The sequence below is a fragment of the Triticum urartu genome, chromosome 6A (genome assembly GCF_056163025.1).
Source record: "Triticum urartu cultivar PI428250 chromosome 6A, HENAU_Tu73, whole genome shotgun sequence".
Taxonomy (NCBI): domain Eukaryota; kingdom Viridiplantae; phylum Streptophyta; class Magnoliopsida; order Poales; family Poaceae; genus Triticum; species Triticum urartu.
The window spans coordinates 449,238,088-449,265,982 of record NC_141878.1 but is presented as its reverse complement, the minus strand read 5'-3'; the positions used below and the strand labels follow the sequence as shown (position 1 = coordinate 449,265,982).

The 27,895-nt window shown below is 45.3% G+C and overlaps 1 protein-coding gene across 1 annotated transcript; it reads left to right on the top strand.

Moving 5' to 3' along the window:
• Positions 1 to 17,921: 17,921 nt before the first annotated feature.
• Positions 17,922 to 20,740, top strand: LOC125514020 (S-adenosylmethionine synthase 2). Its single transcript, XM_048679266.2, has 2 exons — positions 17,922 to 18,227; positions 19,106 to 20,740. Exon 2 carries the CDS (start codon positions 19,127 to 19,129, stop codon positions 20,309 to 20,311), a length of 1,185 nt encoding a protein of 394 aa, XP_048535223.2. The 5' UTR covers positions 17,922 to 18,227; positions 19,106 to 19,126; the 3' UTR covers positions 20,312 to 20,740.
• The last annotated feature ends 7,155 nt before the right edge of the window (positions 20,741 to 27,895 follow it).

Genomic DNA, 27,895 nt, shown 5'->3' with positions numbered 1-27,895 from the left:
TACACCTCTCCCTCTCGCAGAAGAACGGCGAAGCCCTGCTGCGGTGACTGCTGCATCCACCACCACGTCGTCGTGCTGCTGGATCTTCATCAACCTCTCCTTCCCCCTTGCTGGATCAAGAAGGAGGAGACGTCACGCTGACCGTACGTGTGTTGAACACGGAGGTGCCATCCGTTCGGCGCTAGGATCTCCGGTGATTTGGATCACGTCGAGTACGACTTCCTCATCCCCGTTCTTTGAACGCTTCCGTGCGTGATCTACAAAGGTATGTAGATGCAATTCGATCACTCGTTGCTATATGAACTCATAGATGGATCTTGGTGAAACCGTAGGAAAATTTTTGTTTTCTGCAACGTTCCCCAACAGTGGCATCATGAGCTAGGTCTATGCGTAGTTCTCTTTGCATGAGTAGAACACAATTTGTTGTGGGCGTAGATGTTGTCAACTTTCTTGCCGCTACTAGTCTTATTTTGCTTCAGCAGTATTGTGGGATGAAGCGGCCCAGACCGACCTTACACGTACGCTTACGTGAGACCGGTTCCACCGACTGACATGCACTAGTTGCATAAGGTGGCTGGCGAGTGTCTGTCTCTCCCACTTCAGTTGGAGCGGATTCGATGAAAAGGGTCCTTATGAAGGGTAAATAGAAGTTGACAAATCATGTTGTGGCTTTCATGTAGGTAAGAAAACGTTCTTGCTAGAACCCTATTGCAGCCACGTAAAACTTGCAACAACAATTAGAGGACGTCTAACTTGTTTTTGCAGCAAGTGTTTTGTGATGTGATATGGCCAAAGTTGTGATGAATGATGAATGATATATATGTGATGTATGAGATGTTCATGCTATTGTAATAGGAATCACGACTTGCATGTCGATGAGTATGACAACCGGCAGGAGCCATAGGAGTTGTCTTTATTTTTTGTATGACCTGCGTGTCATTGAGAAACGCCATGTAAATTACTTTACTTTATTGCTAAACATGTTAGCCATAGTAGTAGAAGTAATAGTTGGCGAGCAACTTCATGGAGACACGATGATGGAGATCATGGTGTCATGCCGGTGACAAGATGATCATGGAGCCCCAAGATGGAGATCAAAGGAGCTATGTGATATTGGCCATATCATGTCACTATTATTATTTGATTGCATGTGATGTTTATCATGTTTTTGCATCTTGTTTACTTAGAACGACGGTAGTAAATAAGATGATCCCTCATAATAATTTCAAGAAAGTGTTCCCCCTAACTGTGCACCGTTGCGACATTTCGTTGTTTCGAAGCACCACGTGATGATCGGGTGTGATAGATTCCAACGTTCACATACAACGGGTGTAAGACAGATTTACACATGCAAGCACTTACGTTGACTTGACGAGCCTAGCATGTACAGACATGGTGAAAGTGCAACTATCCCTAGGTGGTTTTGGTAATTCATAACAACATATAGCTCATTGAGCTAATGCTATTCCAAGATGACTATTTCAGGAAAGCTCAATGATTGGCATGGCACGGATGTGAAAGTGGAACCCTCAAAATGCTAAGGACAAAGGATTGGCTCAAGCTCAAAAGCTCAAGACTCTTCATTTTATATTTTAGTGATCCAAGATCACATTGACTCTTTAGGAAAAGCCAATACTATCAAGGAGGGATGAGGTGTTGCTTAATGAGCATCTTGCTTCATGTGCTTAGTGATATGCTCCAAAACCCTCAACTACTTTCCCATATCCACATATGACCTAAACCCTAAGCCAAACTCGGTCCTACCGATTCTTTCTATCCGGCGCCACCGAGTTTCACTTGTCATAAGCCACTGCCAAACCCTAGCAATTCGGTTCTACCGATAGGGATCTCGGTCTCACCGAGATGGGATTGCAAACTCTCTGTTTCCCTTTCATAACTTTTCGGTCTCACCGAAAGAGCGAATCGGTCCCACCGAGATTGCAATGTAAACTCTTTGTTTCCCTTTTGTAACTTTTTGGTCTCACCGAAAGAGCAAATCGGTCCCACCGAGTTTGCCTGACCAACTCTCTGGTTAGCTTATTACCAAACTCGGTCTCACCGAGTTTGTGTAATCGGTCTCACCGAGATTACGTTATGCCCAAACCCTAACCATATCGGTCCTGCCGAGTTGCATGTCAGTCCCACCAAAAATCTCTAACGGTCACTAGGTTTACCTTTTCGGTCCGACCGAGTTTGTTGATTCGGTCCCACCGAGATTGGAAAACTGTGTGTAACGGTTGGATTTTGTGTGGAGGCTATATATACCCCTCCACCTCCTCTTCATTCGTGGAGAGAGCCATCAGAACACATACACAATTCCAACTCATATGTTCTGAGAGAGAACCACCTACTCATGTGTTGAGACCAAGATATTCCATTCCTACCATATGAATCTTGATCTCTAGCCTTCCCCAAGTTGCTTTCCACTCAAATCTTCTTTCCACAAAATCCAAATCCTATGAGAGAGAGTTGAGTGTTGGGGAGACTATCATTTGTAGCACAAGAGCAAGGAGTTCATTACCTACACACCATTTGTTACTTCTTGGAGAGTGGTGTCTCCTAGATTGGCTAGGTGTCACTTGGGAGCCTCCGACAAGATTGTGGAGTTGAACCAAGGAGTTTTTAAGGGCAAGGAGATCGCCTACTTCGTGAAGATCTACCGCTAGTGAGGCAAGTCCTTCGTGGGCGATGGCCATGGTGGGATAGACAAGGTTGCTTCTTCGTGGACCCTTCGTGGGTGGTTGTTTCTTCGTGGACCCTTCGTGGGTGGTTGTTTCTTCGTGGACCCTTCGTGGGTGGAGCCCTCCGTGGACTCGGGCAACCATTACCCTTCGTGGGTGGAGCCCTCCGTCGACTCGTGCAACCGTTACCCTTCGTGGGTTGAAGTCTCCATCAACGTGGATGTAGGATAGCACCACCTATCCGAACCACGGGAAAAACATCCGTGTCTCCAATTGCGTTTGAATTCTCCAAACCCTTCCCTTTACATTCTTGCAAGTTGCATGCTTTACTTTCCGCTGCCAATATACTCTTTGCATGCTTGCTTGAATTGTGTGATGATTGCTTGACTTGTCCTACAATAGCTAAAATCTGCCAAGAACTAAAATTGGGAAAAGGTTAAGTTTTTGTTTGGTCAAGTAGTCTAATCACCCCCCCTCTAGACATACTTTCGATCCTACAAGTGGTATCAGAGCTTTGGTCTCCATTTGCTTTGATCTCCATAGCTTTTGGTGGTCATAGCCTTGGTTTCACAACCTAGGAGAGTATGGCGTCTAGCGAGGGAAATTATCACCGTAGAGGTCCTTACTTTGATGGTACTAATTTTGCTAGTTGGAAGCATAAAATGAAAATGCATATTCTTGGACATAACCCCGCCGTTTGGGCTATTGTGTGTGTTGGTTTGCAAGGTGACTTCTTTGATGGGAAAGAACCAAACCGTGAAGCTACCACGGATGAGTTGAAGATGTTGCAATACAATGCTCAAGCTTGTGATATTCTCTTCAACGGATTGTGCCCCGAAGAATTCAACAAAATCAGCCGTCTTGAGAATGCAAAGGAAATTTGGGACACTTTGATTGATATGCACGAAGGTACCGACTCCGTCAAGGAATCCAAGTTGGATGTGCTTCAAAGTCAACTTGACAAGTTCAAAATGAAGGATGGTGAAGGTGTCGCTGAAATGTACTCTAGGCTTGCTCTCATCACAAATGAGATTGCCGGCTTAGGAAGTGAAGAGATGACCGATAGATTCATCATCAAGAAGATTCTAAGAGCCTTGGATGGAAAATATGATACCGTGTGCACATTGATCCAAATGATGCCCAATTACAAAGATCTCAAGCCAACGGAGGTGATTGGAAGAATTGTTGCTCATGAGATGTCACTTAAGGATAAAGAGGAACTTCACAACAAATCAAGTGGTGCCTACAAAGCCTCATGTGAAGCCCCTACATCATCAAGTGAGAAACAAAACTTCAATGAAGAATTGAGCTTAATGGTGAAGAACTTCAACTAGTTCTACAAGAGTAGAAGCAAAGATAGAAGCTTCAAGTCAGGGTCCTACAATGACAAAAGATCTTCTAGTCGAGAGAGAAACTGCTACAGTTGTGGAAGACCCGGACACTATTCCAATGAGTGTACGGCTCCCTACAAGAGAAGAGAAGATTCTCCAGAAAGAAGAAGCAAAGAATCACCACCAAGAGAGAGAAGGAGTAGAGATGATCGTTATGAATGAAGATACTCACGGAGAAGCAAGGATTCGGAAAGGAAGGAAAAATCATCAAGGAGCTACACAAAACGAAGACATCAAGCTCATGTTGGTGAATGGGTATCCGGCTCCGACTCTGACAGCCACTCCGAGAGAAGTTATCACTCCGACTCCGAAGATACTCAAGATGAAGGTGTTGCCGGTCTAGCACTTGTGTCAACCAACTCCTACGACATATTTGACTCACCAAATGAAGGAATTGGAAGATGCTTCATGGCCAAAGGTCCTAAGGTAACACACCCCGAGTATGTTGATTTCAATAGTGATGAAGATGACTTGTTAGGTGATGATTTGCTTGTTGACAACTCTAGTGATGAATACTATGATGAAACGTCAATTAATCATGCTAATCAAGATAAAACGAATGACAATGATAAGGAGAAGATTGAGGCTCTAACTAAAGAACTAAACACTCTTAAGTTAGCTCATGAAACTATCTTCGAAGATCATCGAGAACTTTTAAGAGCTCATGAGAAATTACGCTTTGAAAAGCTCAATCTTGAGCAAGAGCATGAGTTCTTAAAAGCAATCAATGATGATCTCCGCAAGAAAAGTTCTTCTTACATTGCCAAGCATTTACTCTTATCCACTTACATGCCTCAAGTCAAGTCTAGTAACAAGAACAAGAAAGATTCTTCCTCTAGCAGTAACAATGATCATGCTAAATCCAATATTGTTGCTTCTAGTAGTTCTCTTGATTCCACTAATGATTCTCTTAGCCAAGTTACACTTGAGCAAGAAAATAGCTTATTGAAGGGAATTATAGAGAAAGGAGTGTACAAAATCCTTGCCGGGAGTAAGCAATTCGAGGAAATTGTGCGCAAGCAAGGAATGCATCGGAAGAATCAAGGTGTTGGTTTTGAACGAAAGTTCAATGCCAATGGAGTTGAGTGGGAAGAAGATCAATACCCCAAGACAAAGTTGGTTCCTCAACAAGAGAAGTATGATACTTCTTTCAAGGGGACACAAGCTCAAGATGATCTTCCACCACAAGACTACAAGCAAAAAGGCAAGGACAAGCTTCAAGAGGAAATTGATGCATTTGAAGAAGCTCCTAAGACCTTAGTCAAGTGGATTCCCAAGACTACTTCAAGTTCCACTTCATCAAGTACGACTACAACTCCAAGGATTCCCATCAAGATGGTGTGGATCCAAAAGAAGAAGAACTAGAGAGTTCTTGAGGGTGACTCCGCCAACATACTTCACTCTTATCATTTTGGCAAGAACAAGTGCAATCAACTTCCACATCTTGCACTAGTTCAAGGAGTCACAAACCCTCTTGTTGGTAAGACAAGGGACAAGGTAACCTAAAAGTTTTCATGGACATCATCTTGTGTGTGCATCACTCTATGTCTATGGATATCCTTGTTTGTTCCTTGTGGGGCTAACCCATGTAGGTATTGAAAGTGCAATTCACTCAAATGGATAGCTCCAAGTGATCTACATCAACATTGAGCATCCACATCTTCAACATCTACATGAAGTCTTCATCGACAAAACCCGAGGTTAGTTCATCCCTCTAAGGGGGGATATCACATCTAGGGGGAGCTTTACTCTAAGACTTGAGCTAAAGCAACTCTAAAGATGTGAACACAACAATGCTTTATGTAAAAGTGGTAACCCCACTTGAGCTTAAACGATGAGTATGACCTATGATCAAGTGTTCTCACTTGACTCCTAAGTCAATATACTCATATATAGATGACCTAGTCATCGCAAATTGCTTGATAGATGCTAGAATTGGTTGTGCATGCCTTGTCACATATTTCATTGGCCATCTTATTGTGTGAGCATGCTGGTTGCATATTTTACTCATTCGAGGACATCCACTTTTTGTTTTGATTGTTTGGTTTTATTTCCTTTTGCCAAGTGGATGGACAAGAATGCCTAAGAACCTCCTCTAGCTATCTATGCTTTTCTCGTCTCAAACTCTATTCATGCTACATCACAAAATTTGATCAAGTCAGATTCGAACCACTCTGTGTGAGGAGCGCTCGGAGTCCCCGATTCGTCATAGACTTAAACTTCCAAAACCTCTTTATGATTCTCGGTCTGACCGATACCCTACTTTCGGTCCTACCGAGATCATTAAGTTGATCTAGGTTTTCGATCTCGGTGCAACCGATTTGAACCATTCGGTCACACCGAGTTGCAACAACTGTATACAGTTTTGCATCTCGGTGCCACCGAGTTGTTCCACTCGGTCACACTGACAGGGTCGGGCTATATATAGTCACGGGCAAAAATTTGGAAATTTCTCCGAACCCCTTCGCCCGCGTGATAGCCTGCTCTGCCAACTTGGTCTCCGGATCGTCTCCTCGCCGCCAGCCGCCTCCAGTCACTGGTCTCCGTCGCCGTCAATGGAAATTCAACCCCGCCGTTGCCGCCGTAGTGAGTCTCCGCCGAACTAGGGTATGGACTCGATCTTTGTGCTATTCCCCAATCCGATTCTTAGCACATTGTGATCATCATGATTCTTGCCACGTTTGTTAAACTTCTATCCAGTCAATGAACTCGTAGATTAGGTTTAATTCGAAAATTTTAGGGTTAGGTTTCCGCCGAAACCATCTCGGACCCACCGAGTTGAAAAACTCGGTCCCACCGATTTGGCTCATGCCATTGCACAAGTGAGACTCGGTCTGACCGAGAATTACTTACCAGTGTGACCGATTTTGGAACTTTGTGAAACCCTAGCAGTCTCGGTGCCACCGAACTGTGACTCGGTCTGACTGAGTTCACTAGTTTAGGTTCCAAAGCTGCTTCGGTATCACCGAGTTTAAAAATCGGTAGATCCGAGATGATTTCGGTGGGAAACTAAAACTAAGATTTTGAATCATTCTTTTGCAAAAATCTCTGCATTTTGTGATGCTCATCCACTCTACCTCATCTATAAACTATTCACAGGGTCAGCAGTCAGCTTGTTCATCATGTCAGACCAAAGTGATAGCCAGAACAGCCAGTGCAGATGAGTGAGGGCACTAGCCCCTCAAGTTCTTCAGATGAAGGCAGCAGGAGCACCCCTAGCAATCTGCCAAAAGCTGCCACAAGACAAAGGAAGAAGAGAACCTCAGAATCAGAGGATGAGGACTATGTGGCAGAAGAGGAAGCAACTTCAAAGAGAGTAGTGCTCGAGAAGGAACATGGCTCAGCTCAAGGCACAAAGCCAGGATTGAAAATCAAAAGGCCAGCAGGTAGGCAGCCTATGCCAAAGGCCAGAGCCTCAACTCAGATTCCTGAAAAGCCCACTCCCATTGAGCCAGTTGCTGCTGAAGGCAAGAAGAGGAAAGAAAGGGTGAAGAAAACTGTAGCCAGAGTGCTTGGAAAGGCTTCCATCATGGAAGATGAGGAGGAAGAAGAAGAGGTTGCTGCACCAGCACCTAAGGCACCCAAGCTAATGGGTGATGCTATCAAATCAGGGGCTACTGCATCTAAGCCCAAGGAAGCACCCAAGGCTGCATCAAAGGTCAAGACAGCACCAAAGAGAAATACAAGGAGCATACCTGCAACTGAGAAGAATAAGGCCCCAGTGCCTGAGACTGTTGTTGAAGAAGAAGATGATGAAGAGCATGTTCTGAGAAAGCTCAAGCCCAAGATTCCAGACCACAATGATGCTCATCCTGTGGCTGAGAACATGAAGCTCAGAAGAGACTCAGGTTTGAGAAAATGGAGAGAGACGGATCCATATGCTTCAAGGAGAAGAACTGCTGTTGACTACAGGTTCCACACTAAGGAACAGCAGGACTTCTATGAGACAGTTTTGCTTGATAAGAAGCCCTTTGTTTGTGACATGAGATGGGTCGACTGGACCTACATGAAGGAAAATGAGGAACACTATCCTGGTGTGATTGACAGCTTTAGTGCTTGTGGAGTTGCAGACTTTGTTGGGCAGAAGCTCACAAAGTGGAACGAGGAGCTCATTATGCAATTCTACTCCACAGCACACTTCTACCCAGATGGAAGGATAACATGGATGTCTGAAGGTACAAGGTACCAATCAACTGTTGAGGAATGGGCAAAGTTGATCAATGCCCCACAGGAAAATGAAGATGACTTGGATGTCTATGCCAAGAAAAAGATGGAGCATAACTCAATGGCAAATATGTACAAGGAGATTCCAGTAGATGATCTTGACACTCACCAGCTTGGGTCCGTAAAACACTTGTTGTCAGGACTGCCTACGATCAACTGGATCCTTAGGCACACACTCTTGCCCAAGTCTGGAGATCACAAGATGATCAGAGGCCATGCAATCAATTTGCTTCATGTATTTGATGTACCTCAGAAATTCAAGGTCATGAGCCTCATAGTAGAGACAATCAAGAGGACAGCAGCAGACCAGAAGAGGAGCTGTGGATATGCCCCACAGATTCAGGAGCTCATCAACTCTAAGATGGGCACGGGCATATACTTATTGGACAAGGAACACCTGCCCATCCGTCCAGACTTTGAAGATAATCAAGTGGTCATGACTGAGAATGAGCCATCATCTGCCCGAGCACAAGCCAAGAAGGAGAAGGCAAGGAAGGAGAAAGCTGCCAAGATGCCTACTCAAGAGGAGGCATCTGAATATTTCCTGAAAACCAAACAAGAGCAGCTTGGTTACTTGATTGCATCCACCCTGCGGATTGAGCAAGGACTAGCCACCCTAACTCAGAACCAGGCAAGCTTAGAGAGGATCATGGAACAAAAGTTCTATGACTTGGATGTCAAAGTGACAGAGATTCAGACTGCAGTGGAGCAGCTCCAGGATGACATGCAGGAGAGGAGAGGGAAGACTACAACTGATGCATTTGCCAGAGTGCCCAGAGCTCAGAGATCATCTGCAATGCCAGTTGCTGACATCAGAGCCACCACTTCTGCACCAGCTACAGCTTCAATTCCACCAGCCCCAGCATCTACTTCAGCTTCAGCTCCAACCACGTCTACAGAAGCCTTCGTCCTTGGAGTGCTCCGGACTCCACCACCACCTGAAGATCAAGCCTGAGTGTCGACTTAGCACTATGCATTTTCTAGGAACTTTTTGGTAACTTGTTGCCAAAGGGGGAGAAAATGTATAGATCGTAGGCTTCGAGAGAGAGTGTTGCTTTTATTCTCTCTTGTTTTATTTGGTGGTTTTTCGAACTTTGTTTGCTTTTGTGTGAGATACTATGTCATTGCTCGTGAGACATTGATGATCATGTGTTTGATCATAAGCTACACTTAATGTTTGCTTAATATTATCATCTTATCTATCTTATGTGATCATTGACTATTCTTGGTGATGAGTGCATGTATTTCATTCATATCATTTTAAGCGCTCCGCCAAGATGTATGTAACATGGAAGAGTAACCCATGACTCTAACTCTTTGTGCATTTGCAGTCCAAAGCAAATTTTAAATATGCACAAATTTAGGGGGAGCTCTTACTTGTCACATACTTCTCAAAGCGACGATATATTTCATGCTTATTATCATTTGTCGAAGCTTTGATCTATATGTTGTCATCAATTACCAAAAAGGGGGAGATTGAAAGTGCAACTATCCCTAGGTGGTTTTGGTAATTCATAACAACATATAGCTCATTGAGCTAATGCTATTCCAAGATGACTATTTCAGGAAAGCTCAATGATTGGCATGGCACGGATGTGAAAGTGGAACCCTCAAAATGCTAAGGACAAAGGATTGGCTCAAGCTCAAAAGCTCAAGACTCTTCATTTTATATTTTAATGATCCAAGATCACATTGACTCTTTAGGAAAAGCCAATACTATCAAGGAGGGATGAGGTGTTGCTTAATGAGCATCTTGCTTCATGTGCTTAGTGATATGCTCCAAAACCCTCAACTACTTTCCCATATCCACATATGACCTAAACCCTAAGCCAAACTCGGTCCTACCGATTCTTTCTATCCGGCGCCACCGAGTTTCACTTGTCATAAGCCACTGCCAAACCCTAGCAATTCGGTTCTACCGATAGGGATCTCGGTCTCACCGAGATGGGATTGCAAACTCTCTGTTTCCCTTCGTAACTTTTCGGTCTCACCGAAAGAGCGAATCGGTCCCACCGAGATTGCAATGTAAACTCTTTGTTTCCCTTTTGTAACTTTTCGGTCTCACCGAAAGAGCAAATCGGTCCCACCGAGTTTGCCCGACCAACTCTCTGGTTAGCTTATTACCAAACTCGGTCTCACCGAGTTTGTGTAATCGGTCTCACCGAGATTACGTTATGCCCAAACCCTAACCATATCGGTCCTACCGAGTTGCATGTCAGTCCCACCGAAAATCTCTAACGGTCACTAGGTTTACCTTTTCGGTCCGACCGAGTTTGTTGATTCGGTCCCACCGAGATTGGAAAACTGTGTGTAACGGTTGGATTTTGTGTGGAGGCTATATATACCCCTCCACCTCCTCTTCATTCGTGGAGAGAGCCATCAGAACACATACACAATTCCAACTCATATGTTCTGAGAGAGAACCACCTACTCATGTGTTGAGACCAAGATATTCCATTCCTACCATATGAATATTGATCTCTAGCCTTCCCCAAGTTGCTTTCCACTCAAATCTTCTTTCCACAAAATCCAAATCCTATGAGAGAGAGTTGAGTGTTGGGGAGACTATCATTTGAAGCACAAGAGCAAGGAGTTCATTACCTACACACCATTTGTTACTTCTTGGAGAGTGGTGTCTCCTAGATTGGCTAGGTGTCACTTGGGAGCCTCCGAAAAGATTGTGGAGTTGAACCAAGGAGTTTGTGAGGGCAAGGAGATCGCCTACTTCGTGAAGATCTACCGCTAGTGAGGCAAGTCCTTCGTGGGCGATGGCCATGGTGGGATAGACAAGGTTGCTTCTTCGTGGACCCTTCGTGGGTGGTTGCTTCTTCATGGACCCTTCGTGGGTGGAGCCCTCCGTGGACTCGCGCAACCATTACCCTTCATGGGTGGAGCCCTCCGTGGACTCGCGCAACCGTTACCCTTCGTGGGTTGAAGTCTCCATCAACGTGGATGTAGGATAGCACCACCTATCCGAACCACGGGAAAAACATCCGTGTCTCCAATTGCGTTTGAATTCTCCAAACCCTTCCCTTTACATTCTTGCAAGTTGCATGCTTTACTTTTCGCTGCCAATATACTCTTTGCATTCTTGCTTGAATTGTGTGATGATTGCTTGACTTGTCCTACAATAGCTAAAATCTGCCAAGAACTAAAATTGGGAAAAGGTTAAGTTTTTATTTGGTCAAGTAGTCTAATCACCCCCCCCCCTCTAGACATACTTTCGATCCTACACATGGCCTCGGAACACAGAAGACCGAAAGGTCAAGCATGAGTCGTATAGAAGATACGATCAACATGAAGATGTTCACCGATGTTGACTAGTCCGTCTCACGTGATGATCGGACACGGCCTAGTTAACTCGGATCATGTTATACTTAGATGACTGGAGGGATGTCTATCTAAGTGGGAGTTCATTGAATAATTTGATTAGATGAACTTAATTATCATGAACTTAGTCTAAAATCTTTACAACATGTATTGTAGATCAAATGGCCAACGTTGTCCTCAACTTCAACGCGTTCCTAGAGAAAACCAAGCTGAAAGACGATGGCAGCAATTATACGGACTGGGTCCGGAACCTGAGGATCATCCTCATAGCTGCCAAGAAAGATTATGTCCTACAAGCACCGCTAGGTGAAGCACCCGCTCTCCCTGCAGAACAAGACGTTATGAACGCTTGGCAGACACGTACTGATGATTACTCCCTCGTTCAGTGCGGCATGCTTTACAGCTTAGAACCGGGGCTCCAAAAGCGTTTTGAGAGACATGGAGCATATGAGATGTTCGAAGAGCTGAAAATGGTTTTTCAAGCTCATGCCCGGGTCGAGAGATATGAAGTCTCCGACAAGTTCTTCATCTTTAAGATGGAGGAAAATAGTTCTATCAGTGAGCACATACTCACTATGTCAGGGTTACATAACCGCTTGACTCAGCTGGGAGTTAATCTCCCGGATGACGCGGTCATTGACAGAATCCTTCAGTCGCTTCCACTGAGCTACAAGAGCTTTCTGATGAACTTTAATATGTAGGGGATGGAAAAGACCATTCCTGAAGTATTTGCAATGCTGAAATCAGCAAAGGTAGAAGTCAAAAAGGAACATCAAGTGTTGATGGTGAATAAAACCACTAAGTTCAAGAAGGGCAAGGGTAAGAAGAACTTCAAGAAGGATGGCAAGGGAGTTGCCGCGCCTGGTAAGCAAGCTGCTGGGAAGAAGCCAAAGAATGGACCCAAGCCCGAGACTGAGTGTTTTTATTGCAAGGGAAGTGCTCACTGGAAGCGGAACTGCCCCAAATACTTAGCGGACAAGAAGGCCGGCAACACGAAAGGTATATGTGATATACATGTAATTGATGCGTACCTTACCAGTACTCGTAGTAGCTCCTGGGTATTTGATACCGGTGCAGTTGCTCATATTTGTAACTCAAAGCAGGAGCTGCGGAATAAGCGGAGACTGGCGAAGGACGAGGTGATGATGCGCGTCGGGAATGGTTCCAAGGTTGATGTGATCGCCGTCGGCACGCTACCTCTACATTTACCTACGGGATTAGTTTTGAACCTCAATAATTGTTATTTAGTGCCAAGTTTGAGCATGAACATTGTATCAGGATCTCGTCTAATACGAGATGGCTACTCATTTAAATCCGAGAATAATGGTTGTTCTATTTATATGAGAGATATGTTTTATGGTCATGCTCCGATGGTGAATGGTTTATTCTTAATGAATCTCGAGCGTAATGCTACACATATTCATAGTGTGAGTACCAAAAGATGTAAGGTTGATAATGATAGTCCCACATACTTGTGGCACTGCCGCCTTGGTCACATAGGTGTCAAACACATGAAGAAGCTCCATGCAGATGGACTTTTAGAGTCTCTTGATTACGAATCATTTGACACATGCGAACCATGCCTCATGGGTAAAATGACCAAGACTCCGTTCTCAGGAACAATGGATCAAGCAACCAACTTATTGGAAATCATACATACTGATGTGTGCGGTCCAATGAGTGTTGAGGCTCGCGGTGGTTATCGTTATGTTCTCACCCTCACTGATGACTTGAGTAGATATGGGTATGTCTACTTAATGAAACACAAGTCTGAGACCTTTGAAAGGTTCAAGGAATTTCAGAGTGAGGTTGAGAATCAACGTGACAGGGAAATCAAGTTCCTGCGATCAGATCGTGGAGGAGAATACTTGAGTCACGAATTTGGCACACACTTAAGAAAATGTGGAATAGTTTCACAACTCACGCCGCCTGGAACACCTCAGCGTAATGGTGTGTCCAAACATCGTAATCGCACTCTATTAGATATGGTGCGATCTATGATGTCTCTTACCGATTTACCGCTATCATTTTGGGGCTATGCTTTAGAGACTGCCGCATTCACTTTAAATAGGGCTTCATCGAAATCCGTTGAGACGACACCGTATGAATTATGGTTTGGGAAGAAACCTAAGCTATCATTTCTAAAAGTTTGGGGATGCGATGCTTATGTCAAGAAACATCAACCTGAAAAGCTCGAACCCAAGTCGGAAAAGTGCGTCTTCATAGGATACCCTAAAGAAACTATTGGGTATACTTTCTACCTCAGATCCGAAGGCAAGATCTTTGTTGCCAAGAATGGATCCTTTCTAGAGAAAGAGTTTCTCTCGAAAGAAGTAAGTGGGAGGAAAGTAGAACTTGATGAAGTATTACCTCTTGAACCGAAAAGTGGTGCAACTCAAGAAAATGTTCCTGAGGTGCCTGCACCGACTAGAGAGGAAGTTAATGATGATGATCATGAAACTTCAGATCAAGTTGCTACTGAACTTCGTAGGTCCATAAGGACACGTTCCACACCAGAGTGGTACGGCAACCCTGTCTTGGAAATCATGTTGTTAGACAACGGTGAACCTTCGAACTATGAAGAAGCGATGGCGGGCCCAGATTCCAACAAATTGCTTGAAGCCATGCAATCCGAGATAGGATCCATGTATGAAAACAAAGTACGGACTTTGACAGACTTGCCCGATGATCGGCGAGAGATAGAAAACAAATGGATCTTTAAGAAGAAGACGGACGCGGATGGTAATGTTACCATCTATAAAGCTCGACTTGTCGCTAAGGGTTATCGGCAAGTTCAAGGGGTTGACTACGATGAGACTTTCTCTCCCATAGCGAAGCTGAAGTCCGTCTGAATTATGTTAGCAATTGCCGCATACTATAATTATTCCTTAATGGTTTCCTTAAGGAAGAATTGTATATGATGCATCCGGAAGGTTTTGTCGACCCTAAGAATGCTAACAAGGTATGCAAGCTCCAGCGATCCATTTATGGGCTGGTGCAAGCATCTCGGAGTTGGAATATTCGCTTTGATGAGATGATCAAAGCGTTTGGGTTTATGCAGACTTATGGAGAAGCCTGCGTTTACAAGAAAGTGAGTGGGAGCTATGTAGCATTTCTCATATTATATGTAGATGACATACTTTTGATGGGAAATGATATAGAACTTTTGGACAGCATTAAGGCCTACTTGAATAAGAGTTTTTCAATGAAGGACCTTGGAGAAGCTGCTTATATATTAGGCATCAAGATCTATAGAGATAGATCAAGACGCCTCATAGGTCTTTCACAAAGCACATACCTTGATAAGATATTGAAGAAGTTCAATATGGATCAGTCTAAGAAGGGGTTCTTGCCTGTGTTGCAAGGTGTGAAATTGAGCTCAGCTCAATGTCCGACCACGGCAGAAGATATAGAAGAGATGAGTGTCATCCCCTATGCCTCAGCCATAGGGTCTATTATGTATGCCATGCTGTGTACCAGACCTGATGTAAACCTTGCCGTAAGTTTGGTAGGTAGGTACCAAAGTAATCCCGGCAAGGAACACTGGACAGCGGTCAAGAATATCCTGAAGTACCTGAAAAGGACTAAGGACATGTTTCTCGTTTATGGAGGTGACGAAGAGCTCGTCGTAAAGGGTTACGTCGATGCTAGCTTCGACACAGATAGTCATGGTTTCCTGACTATGGTTGACTAGCTCGTTGATCAAAAGATAGTCATGGTTTCCTGACTATGGACATTGGATGTCATTGATAACGAGATCACATCATTAGGAGAATGATGTGATGGACAAGACCCAATCCTAAACATAGCACAAGATCGTATAGTTTGTTTGCTAGAGTTTTTCCAATGTCAAGTATCTTTTCCTTAGACCATGAGATCGTGTAACTCCGGGATACCGTAGGAGTGATTTGGGTGTACCAAACGTCACAACGTAACTGGGTGACTATAAAGGTATACTACGGGTATCTCTGAAAGTGTCTGTTGGGTTGACACGGATCAAGACTGGGATTTGTCACTCCGTATGACGGAGAGGTATCTCTGGGCCCACTCGGTAATGCATCATCATAATGAGCTCAAAGTGACCAAGTGTCTGGTGACGGGATCATGCATTACGGTACGAGTAAAGTGACTTGCCGGTAACGAGATTGAACGAGGTATTGGGATACCGACGATTGAATCTCGGGCAAGTAACGTACCGATTGACAAAGGGAATTGTATACGGGGTTGCTTGAATCCTCGACATCGTGGTTCATCCGATGAGATCATCGAGGAGCATGTGGGAGCCAACATGGGTATCCAGATCCCGCTGTTGGTTATTGACCGGAGAGCCGTCTCGGTCATGTCTACATGTCTCCCGAACCCGTAGGGTCTACACACTTAAGGTTCGGTGACGCTAGGGTTGTAGAGATATGAATATGCAGTAACCCGAAAGTTGTTCGGAGTCCCGAATGAGATCCCGGACGTCACGAGGAGTTCCGGAATGGTCCGGAGGTGAAGAATTATATATAGGAAGTGCAGTTTCGGCCATCGGGAGAGTTTCGGGGGTCACCGGTATTGTACCGGGACCACCGAAAGGGTCCCGGGGTCCACCGGGTGGGGCCACCCATCCCGGAGGGCCCCATGGGCTGAAGTGGGGAGGGGAACCAGCCCATAGTGGGCTGGTGCGCCCCCTTTGGCCCACCCCATGCGCCTAGGGTTGGGAACCCTAGGGTGGGGGCGCCCCACCTGGCTTGGGGGGCACTCCACCCCTTGGCCGCCCCCCCTACGAGATCCCATCTCCTAGGGCCGGCGCACCCCCCTAGGGGCCTATATAAAGGGGGGGATGGAGGGGCAGCCGCACCCTTGACTCTTGGCGCCTCCCTCTCCCCTGCTACACCTCTCCCTCTCGCAGAAGAACGGCGAAGCCCTGCTGCGGTGACTGCTGCATCCACCACCACGCCGTCGTGCTGCTGGATCTTCATCAACCTCTCCTTCCCCCTTGCTGGATCAAGAAGGAGGAGACGTCACGCTGACCGTACGTGTGTTGAACACGAAGGTGCCATCCGTTCGGCGCTAGGATCTCCGGTGATTTGGATCACGTCGAGTACGACTTCCTCATCCCCGTTCTTTGAACGCTTCCGCGCGTGATCTACAAAGGCATGTAGATGCAATTCGATCACTCGTTGCTAGATGAACTCATAGATGGATCTTGGTGAAACCGTAGGAAATTTTTTGTTTTCTGCAACGTTCCCCAACAGGAGCGGCCATTGGTGAGACCGGATGGTGATGAGAGAATAAGGTGTGAACGAGGTTTGAGCGGTAAGGGGGGGGGGTTGGTGGATTCAGGACGTCTCGTCCATCTCCGGTGCTTCCCCAAGCATGCATGTGAGGGACACACATGGCTCGCTCGAGCCTGGATCCAAGAAAACAACCGATCAACTGTTCCTCCTCGCGCAGGCCCATGAGTCCTTTGTGTTCTTTGTCATACAGTCCCAACAGAAAACACAGGCAACCAAACTGGCGACCTAACTCTATTTGTCTAGGGCTCATGAACGGCACAGCTGCAGCCCTGCCGCTGACCACCGCTAGGGACTTTTGGTTCCCTCGCCTCCAGCTACCATATTGGCATTGCGAGGTGGGGGGACCTCGCATCTTCAAGAGTTTCATGTTCTTCGTCAGCGTCTAGTGATATTTGTATTTTGTGAAAACAAAAGTACTCTCGTTCTTTTGGCTGTGCCATGAGGTTAGAGAATTTTCTATCCTCGTAGATTCGGTTATTCAGATCTGATGAGTTCATGTTAGTGTGTCAAGCCTTTTTTTTGTTGGTTTGATTCTTTATGGAGGTGAAATATTTCATCGACACCATGGTGAAGATATCGTATTTTGACGTCCTGCACTTCTAGGGGATCATCCCCAGCCCAAGTACGTTTATCGATCAAGACTTCTCATCTTCTGGGATGGGTGACTCAAGGCACTTTCAAAAACCATTATTGACAATATTCGTGCGGATGAAAGAGAGACAATATCATTGCTTCAGTCCAATTGCAGCCTCTTTACCAAAGTCTCTGAAGAATTTCTTCTAGCAGAGATTAATACCACCAAGAAGGTGTTTCCAAGGGATTTTATTAGTTATATGAGTTACTTTCTATTTTCTTGGATCTTAAATTCAAATCAGTGTATCTGTGATTGTTATGAATATGAATAAAATTACAGGTGTTTTTTTAAAAAAACTGACGAAAACTATACACGCATACTTAGCTACAGGTAGCCTACCAAACACGTCCATAGTGAATTGACGGAGGCAGCTCACTTAGGCAAGGCAAGTGGAGAAGATCTTCTAAAAAAGAGGGCAAGTGGGGAAGAAAATAAAGTAGATGGTTGGTAGGTGATCTGACCCACCGCAAAAAATGGGGTTTGGTGGCGAGGAGGGCTTCAGCAAAGGGCTGCAGCACAGGTTGTGCAGTCCCGCGCTCTCACCAGCAACACTCATGCACGACCTTGCGGGCCCTCCGCCCCTATAAATTGCGCGGCCGGGATCTCCTTACAGCACCGTGCATACATTCGACCTCTTCCTTTCGGTTCTTCGGCCTCCTGAAGAATAGCATCAGCACAACTGCACAAGGTTAGCTTCACCGCGTCCTGGTCGTGCTTCGATCATCCATGTCTAATTTATCTTCTACTTTTTCATCATACGTGGCTCGCTTAATTACTACGTAGCTTTGTCGTGATGAAAACATGGCTAGTTAGTTAAAAAGAGAGAGGTGAAAGGGGTTGGTAGGTGGGTGGGTCGCTGTATCCGGCCGGCGGCGCCACGCCCAATAATTGTGCTCCGGCTCCTCGTCGGAGTGGCCAGCCTGGTGTATCCGGGCGTCGGGGTGTGGTCGTCGTGGCGGCGTCGTCACTTTGCTATGGATCTTTTGTTTTTCCGTCTGTGTCGTCCTCACGGCGGTTCTTGCTCTTGGGCTGCTGTGTGGCCGGGTGGATGTGTACACGGGGTCGCCGTCGCCGGCTGATGTTGCTTCTCATGGCGACGGCGGCGGCGGTTTCTCTTCTGGCGCAGGGTTGATTGGTTGTTGCCAGGCCTTTTTGACGTGGTCGGCCGGGGATGGCGGATCTGAGGCTCGCCAGGCACCGAGGCACGGGGTGGTCCTCGGCCGATGGGCCACAGTGAGATGTGCCCTTTCTTCGGATCTTTAAAGCTTCGACGCGATGGCGTCCGGCGGGTCTTCGGCTCGTGGCTCTCGTCGCTCCTTCCTCCGACGGCGGCTTTGACGGCGTGTGGAAGACGGCGGTAGATTCAGGATGGTTCAGCAATCACCCCCCTCAGGGGCCTGTTTGTTGTTTTTCTTGTTTTGAGGTGTTTTTCTTGTTGTGCCTGGACGTGTAGATTAGTCATAAGAGTTCTCATCTATAATGCTCTGTAGCTGGGACAGTACCGTGATTTTGTGGCACGACTCATATGCGTTTGATTCTAATCGTTGGATTTTCTTCCATTCGCAGAGCATCGCTAGCACGGAAGAAATGGCGGCCGAGACGTTCCTCTTCACGTCCGAGTCCGTGAACGAGGGCCATCCCGACAAGCTGTGCGACCAGGTCTCCGACGCCGTCTTGGACGCCTGCTTGGCCCAGGATCCCGACAGCAAGGTTGCCTGCGAGACCTGCACCAAGACCAACATGGTCATGGTCTTTGGCGAGATCACCACCAAGGCCACCGTCGACTACGAGAAGATCGTGCGCGACACCTGCCGCAATATCGGCTTCATCTCTGACGACGTCGGTCTTGATGCCGACCATTGCAAGGTGCTCGTCAACATCGAGCAGCAATCCCCTGACATTGCCCAGGGTGTTCACGGACACTTCACCAAGCGCCCTGAAGAGATCGGTGCCGGTGACCAGGGCATCATGTTCGGCTACGCCACCGATGAGACTCCTGAGCTGATGCCCCTCACCCACATGCTCGCCACCAAGCTTGGAGCTCGCCTTACCGAGGTCCGCAAGAATGGCACCTGCGCCTGGCTCAGGCCTGACGGAAAGACCCAGGTCACCATTGAGTACCTAAACGAGGGTGGTGCCATGGTGCCTGTTCGTGTGCACACCGTCCTCATCTCCACACAGCATGACGAGACCGTCACCAACGACGAGATAGCCGCAGACCTCAAGGAGCACGTCATCAAGCCAGTGATTCCTGGGAAGTACCTCGATGAGAACACCATCTTCCACCTGAACCCGTCTGGCCGCTTCGTCATCGGCGGACCTCACGGTGATGCCGGTCTCACCGGCCGCAAGATCATCATCGACACCTACGGTGGCTGGGGAGCCCACGGCGGCGGCGCCTTCTCTGGCAAGGACCCGACCAAGGTCGACCGCAGTGGTGCCTACATTGCCAGGCAGGCTGCCAAGAGCATCATCGCCAGTGGTCTCGCACGCCGCTGCATTGTGCAGATCTCATACGCCATTGGGGTGCCTGAGCCCCTGTCTGTGTTCGTCGACTCCTACGGCACCGGCAAGATCCCCGACAGGGAGATCCTCAAGCTCGTGAAGGAGAACTTTGACTTCAGGCCTGGGATGATCAGCATCAACCTGGACTTGAAGAAAGGTGGAAACAGGTTCATCAAGACCGCTGCTTACGGTCACTTTGGCCGCGATGATGCCGACTTCACCTGGGAGGTGGTGAAGCCCCTCAAGTTCGACAAGGCATCTGCCTAAGAACAAGAAATCACATTGGGGTTATTCTTGGTCTGCTGCCTATCAAGTTCGACAAAGGCGGGATCCTTTTGCTCCTGGGAAGTAAGAAGAAGCATTCGACATCACCGCGACGTGCTACACTGGTCGTGCCGTCTAGTGATCAGTGCTAAGTTTTCTTATTGGTGTATCATTTCATATATTTTTCCTTTTCTTTTTGAGTCTGCTGAAACTGCTGAGTGATGTGCAATTTGCTCTGTCACTCCGTCACTTTCACTTTTCATACTGTTTTGTGTAGTTTCCCCTCATAATGCTCTTTCTTCCAGAGTCTAAAGAGCCATGTTGTGTAGTTCCCCTCATAATGCTCTTTCTTTCAGAGTCTAAAGACCCATGTGTAATTCTATTGCCCTATTGTTCCCAAATTGTCATTCTTCTAAGCAGTACTGTACTTTATCTACTGTTCAAGGTTTTTAATCATGGTTTGTGCAATTGGTAAATGTAAGCCCAACTCAAGCAAAAGTGGTTTGATGGGATCTGGATTTATACTGCCAGTCTTTTTGATTCACTTGACACTCTTGACCCACGCTATGGCTCTCAAATCATCCTATACATTGATCGGATTTGGTGTAAGCTGCAGTCCACTCACCTTGCCGTGCCGCGTTTTGTCGCAGGTCACTCTTATGCCTGACTTTGGTTGGAATTGTTTGCTGGTCATTGTGTGATGGGCTGGTTGTCCATATGGCCTGCCCAGCCTGAGGTCACTCTCCTTTTTTTTCCTGCTAGATTTAGCCGTGACAGCAGGAGCAGTTGGCGGCCAACACTCACATGTCATCATGTATGAAGCAAAACCAATGCTCCTGGTACACATGTATAAGGTACTGACTGACAAAACTGTGAGTGCATGATATATTCCTTTATTCAATTATTCTTTTTTCAAAGAAAAAAGGTTCAAAAGAATATCAAAATTGAGTTATGTTTATTGAATGTTGCATTGTAGTGCTGCCGGTAGAAAGGTTTTCTCATTACAGTAGACCAATAAAGACATTTTAGATGTGATCCAAGTCGGTTTACATTACGAGTGCCTGAGCTTACCAGCCGGGGGATTGGTATAGAAAAACCTGAGGCTTGGAATGTTTCTTCCTTTACCTGATCATCACCAATGTCCAACATAACAAACTTAACGGTAGAAGCACAAGACATGATACGAACAGGGCATTAGTAAACCTACCAAGTTGGGATAGGATGTACGTACAAAAATTATTCTTTATCTGCCACAAGAAACAAATTTATACGAATAGGTAATCAAGCACAAACCTGGAAGGGTGCAATTGCCATAATACATTTATCTTCAATGAAGCTAGAACAAGGATGAAAATCTTCTGGGCATAATTGGAACATGATTCCTGCCTGACTACCACAATACTTCCACTAAACCTTAGAGGTATGATGAACAAATTTCTCAATGCTTACCACACTATGATAAAAACTACTTGCAGGTTCACCACCTATCGGCAAGTAACTGAAGTGGAGGCTATTCATATTTTGCCTAGAGTGTAAGAAAAAACTGAAAGGAAATCCTAGTGATAGAGTGGTATGAAAACCTGCAAGTACTCTTTAAGCAAAGTACCCATGACAGTTAACATATATAACTTGCCCTTTCTTATTGGCCCTTGGAAAGGACCAAAGATAGTAGATGTCGACACAAATGAACTCTCAATGAATAAGTAAAAGGCTTTTCTCACACACGGTTGCTACTCCAGTATCCAGGTAGCATTTCTATGAAACTGGCAAAGCCAAATATGAATTTGGACTGGAAGTATTGCCCCATTGGCATGAGAGGTTGTCAGAGATATCATTTTTAGTATAAATACTTATAAACTGGCATTTAATTATTTCCAGAATCTGAAAATAAACTATGGCATATTATTTGTAGGACTTGTTTTGACTCTAAACATAAATATGCATGAATGTAATCAACAGAAACTTGCAGAAGAACATAGTGACAGTGTTTCATAGATTTACTATCCAATATATGAAATATGCAATTGCTGAGGTAAATCCCATCATTCTCTGAAAGTTAATTATATTAGGACCCAGTGGAGTACCAGAACTAAAATTGTGTCTATAAATGTTGTCTGCAGAACCCATTAAGGTTTTAATGGTTCGAAAATTCTCAAAAAAATGTGAAACAAATAACTCCAACAGAGCGATTGGGAAAATATGACTTTATGTGCCCTCGGCAAAAATTACATATATGAAGGCAACACAAAATTGTGTTTTTTCAATCGCTCCGTTAGATCCTCTTACACTATTGAAAGATCGTGGATGTCGCCTAGAGGGGGGGGGGGTGAATAGGCGCTTTAAAATAATTACGGTTTAGGCTTGAACAAATGCGGAATAAACCTAGCGGTTAATTTGTCAAACACAAAACCTACAACAACTAGGCTCACCTATGTGCACCAACAACTTATACTAAGCAAGATAAACAACTATGTGATAGCAAGATGTATGACAAGAAACAATACGGCTATCCCAAAGTAAAGTGCATAAGTAAAGGGCTCGGGTAAGAGATAACCGAGGCACGCGGAGACGACGATGTATCCCGAAGTTCACACCCTTGCGGATGCTAATCTCCGTTTGGAGCGGTGTGGAGGCACAATGCTCCCCAAGAAGCCACTAGGGCCACCGTAATCTCCTCACGCCCTCGCACAATGCAAGATGCTGTGATTCCACTAAGGGACCCTTGAGGGCGGTCACCGAACCCGTACAAATGGCAACCCTTGGGGGCGGTCACCAAACCCGTACACTTTGGCAACCCTTGGGGGCGGTCACCGGTACCCGTCAAATTGTTCGGGGCGATCTCCACAACCTAATTGGAGACCCCGACGCTTGCCCGGAGCTTTACACCACACTGATTGAGCTCCGAACAACACCAACCGTCTAGGTGCCAAGGCACCCAAGAGGAACAAGCTCTAGGGTGCCCAAACACCCAAGAGTAATAAGCTTCTCAAACTTCACTTCCACGTATCACCGTGGAGAACTCAAACCGATGCATCAAATGCAATGGCAAGGGCACACGGAGTGCCCAAGTCCTTCTCTCTCAAATCCCACCGAAGCAACTAATGCTAGGGAGGAAAATGAGAGGAAGAACAAGAAGGAGAACACCAAGAACTCCAAGATCTAGATCCAAGGGGTTCCCCTCACATAGAGGAGAAAGTGATTGGTAGAAATGTGGATCTAGATCTCCTCTCTCTTTTCCCTCAAAAACTAGCAAGAATCCATGGAGGGATTGAGAGTTAGCAAGCTCGAAGAAGGTCAACAATGGGGGAAGAACACGAGCTCAAAGGATAAGGTTCATTGGGGAAGAAGGCCTGCTTTTATAGGTGGGGAAAAATCCAACCGTTATGCTCACAGCCCGCACAGAGCGGTACTACCGCTCCAAGGAGCGGTACTACCGCTAGGGCGGTAATACCCCTTTGAAAAACAACAGCGAGGAGGCAAAAGGCCAGTAGAACCGCCGGAGCGGTACTACCGCTCGTCCTCACGGTACTACTGCTCGACCTCACGGTACTACCGCAGATGGTAGCGGTACTACTGCTTGCGAGCGGTACTAAAAAAATACATCCGGGCCTACCACCGCAAGACTTGGGACGAGTTTTTGGTCCGGAGCGGTACTACCGCTGTAGGAGCCGCGGTAGTACCGCTCTGGAGCGGTAGTAAAAAATTACATCCGCTCCAATTCGCGGTAGTACCGCTGCAGCCTTTTCAGAATACCAAAACTGCCACAACTTTTGCAAACGGACTCCGAATTCGATAAAACCAAGTTTGTTGGAAAGCTAGCGACAAGGGATAACACAATATTCAAAGAAATATCAATAAGAAGCAAATGAGAAAAAGCCCATAAGAAAATGGTGAGAACCCTTCCTCGGAAAAGACCGGTAAAACCTCCAACACCGAAAACATCATAGAAGATGCATGCGAACTCCGTTTTCGATGAACTCAAGCTTGTCATCAAGATGAGCATAAGCTCTAAGACTCACGAAGAGAACCAAACAAGAACCAAGAAAGATGATGCAAGGATGCAATGGTTTGAGCTCTCTACTAACAATACGATCAAGCTACCAACTTGAGAGCCCCCCTTGATAGTACGGCAAACGATCCTATAACCCGGTCTCCAAACTACCACCATGAGACCGGTAAAATAGAAAACCTATCAAGGGCAAACCTTTGCCTTGCACATGGTCCACTTGAGCTAGATGATGACGATCTTGACTCCCTCAAGTTGGACCACCTTTCTTGATTGCGTTGGCTCGATGAAGACTAGATGATTGCTCCCCCATAGTCCACTATGGGTGAGCCACTCTTCGGCACATCTTCACAAGTCCATTGTCACCACAATGGACAGCAAGCTTCAAGCACTTGATCTCTTCGCGATGATCCACTTGAACTTGCACACGGCAATCTTGATGACGATCACCACTTGATGTCATCCTCTCCATGGGTTGAGTGATATCTTTCTCTTGACGCAAGCCCATGAACACGTACCTAACCCCACGCAGAACTCTCACATAGACCATGGGTTAGTACACAAAGCACAATGGACAATGCTTACCAAACCATGGGATCACTTGATCCCTCTCGGTACATCTTCTACGCTTTGTGAGTTGATCAACTTGATTCACTCTTGACTTAGTCTTGATCAACCTTGAATCTTTCCAACTCTCTTCATTTGGATGATGTCTTGAAGGTAAACATGAATGATCACACAATCTTCTTCTTCAAGACATGCTTGCAATAAGCTCAACTCTCACATGACCAAGCTTTGGATAATTCCTTAATAGCACCTTGGTCAACACAAACTCTCCTTGAAACCAACACATGTACTCCAAGAAAAGCCTATGGACAAAACCTTCAAATATAACTCAAGGCAACCATTAGTCCATAGAGATTGTCATCAATTACCAAAACCAAACATGGGGGCACCGCATGTTCTTTCAACTATAATCCTAGTGTTAATAGTATTTTTTTAATGATTTTTTGGAAACTTCTACACCGTTGAAATCTTAAGTGGGTTATGTGGTAGCTATTGATAGAAAATATCGAATATCCACAAAAAAATATAATGAAAAAACTTTCCTGCTTTATGCCATCTCCCTTTTGCAACCAAAATAGTAATATAGAAAAAAGGCATTCTTCCATTGTCAATTTTGTAACAGGTTCACCTACAGGACTAAAGCTCACATGACCCTGAACAAATAAAATAGTGAACATAATTCCTAAACTAAAATTTTGATTTAGAGACCCATCCTTCCTGGTAAAAAGAAATCATCTACCTAACAATGCTATGAGCGACTTGCATTAGAGTGACAATTTTCACCCCGCCTTACAAACTTTGCTGGGCTTCAGCTTAACTTTCAAAAGAGAAAGTAGCTAGACTTTCCTGCGATCTGTCAATATAGAAGTTTCAAGAACATGTTGAGTGAAGAAGTGAAATAATGCATAAACGGTGCTCTCCGTTGCTTGAAAGAAAGAGGGGAGAATCCAGTGTATGATAAAATAATAAGTCCATATGGATAATAACAGGTTACAACATGCAGTAAATACAAAATGAGACCATGAATAAAGTTATGAAGTACTACCTCTATAAACTAGTATAAGACCTTTTATAGATCACTAAAGTAGTGGTCTATAAAAGGTCTTATATTAGTTTACAGAGGGAGTACATATCTGGATGCCAAGCTGCAAATGAAGTACATACGAAATGAAGCGTGTCACCTAAAATTCAGAAAATCTTACCTTGTTTTGTATTTCCATAATATGAAAACTAATATGTCTTGTTATGTTACTCTAAGTGATATATGCATGCATTCTTCAGAACAAATTCCACTCAGTGGTTTGATGGATACTAATGGCCCTGAACTGATAGGCATCGATCATTAACCCTCTCCTTGGTGATAATGTGATATACACAATAATTTCAGAATAAGGAGCATTCAGTTTATGGTAGCAAGATATTGGATACCATTTTTAAGGGAATTTTAGATATCATATTATTAGCAGAAGAAACCGCGTAATGAACTGGAGCTGGGGGCACTGTCGTTGACCATTGCAAAACCCCTTGTGGCAGCAATGCCTATGCCACCACACCCTCCTGTGACTTCTCCAGCAGTCAGCACATGGGGAAATGACAACACCTCTCCATGGCTCGGTGTCCTCGCCCATCTCTTCGTCAAATCTGTACAAAACTCACAATGTCTTAGAGATGTTATAAGAAGGTAAGTAAGAACCTGAGCTATAAGTTGATTCCAGAAATGATCGCAGAGAAAAGTCTGAAACTGTACAAAATTCACAGCAACATGTGCTTTAAATATGATTACCATTATCTGATGCAGCCTCAAACAATCAATGGTAGCTTGCCAAGTCATCGTTGACTAAACTAAATTTCAGGAAAAGAACTTACTGAGCAGACAACAGAGCATGGATAGTACTATGTACGTATAGGTGAATCTTTCCCTGCAGCTCGTTTGGATTTTCATCGAACACCTTGTAGGCATTATAGATAAAAAAGGATCTACACAAACAAAGATGAGAGGTTCCAAGGGATTAGCTCACAAAAAGGGTGTGGGATAGAGAGAGGATACAAAATTACAAATTAATAGGAGCAGTGGCACACCTTAGTCCTGGAAGCTATGGTTAACAACCCGTTAACAGCCCAAGCCGTGCAATTTACTCAGCCGAATGTAATGGAAGCTAAGGTTGGACCAATCAACGTCTTCAATAATGCAGCATGGCTACAGTATGCATGTACAGGAGCCTTGACGTTACAAGCGTGTCTCTCTTTTTGATTAATGTGTGGCATAGCTCCTACAACACATGTTTTTTTTTTCCGAAACGGAATCCTACAAGGCTACAACACATGTGATATCCTTCATTCTGGTATTAATGGTCACATCAGCCTCCATATGAGCGAAGGAATGATTGAGATGTACGAAAGAGCTGTCCAGCAATGTCTTACATTTGATGATAAGGCAGGAGAACTCTAACGCCCAAAATGCGATTATTGCTTTTCGAGTCCAAAGATACAACGGAGCTCATAAATTCTGATCCTTAAATGCCAATCTGCTTTCGCCGTTGTTTCCTCAATTTCATAGCATAAGTCTTCAACATGTGAACCTACACTCTTCACTGGATAACAAACAGCCAGAGTTTCATTCAAATACATGGCGCCAGCAACTGCGGCATGAAAAGCTGGCTTAGTCAACCGAAGCAACGTCGACCCCGGCACGCAGAAAAGGAGGAAATGTAAGTATCACCCCCGCCCGCATCAACCTCTCCCGCGCAGCACAAACCCGCCTATAGCCAGCCAATGGCATCACACCACAAAGAAAGAGGCTAATTTAATGGAGCCACCATCATACTAATGCCGCCGGAGCCGACGTGCATGCTGATGGGGAGAGTATCTGGTGCTACCAGGGCTTAAATGTTACCGTGATACGGGCATCTGGGCCGTCGGATTCTTAGATCGGTCGGCGTCTGGGAGTTGTTGGATCTGATAGACCTATGCATATTTTTTGGACTCTTCAGAGGCTTTTTTTGCAAATGTTGCAG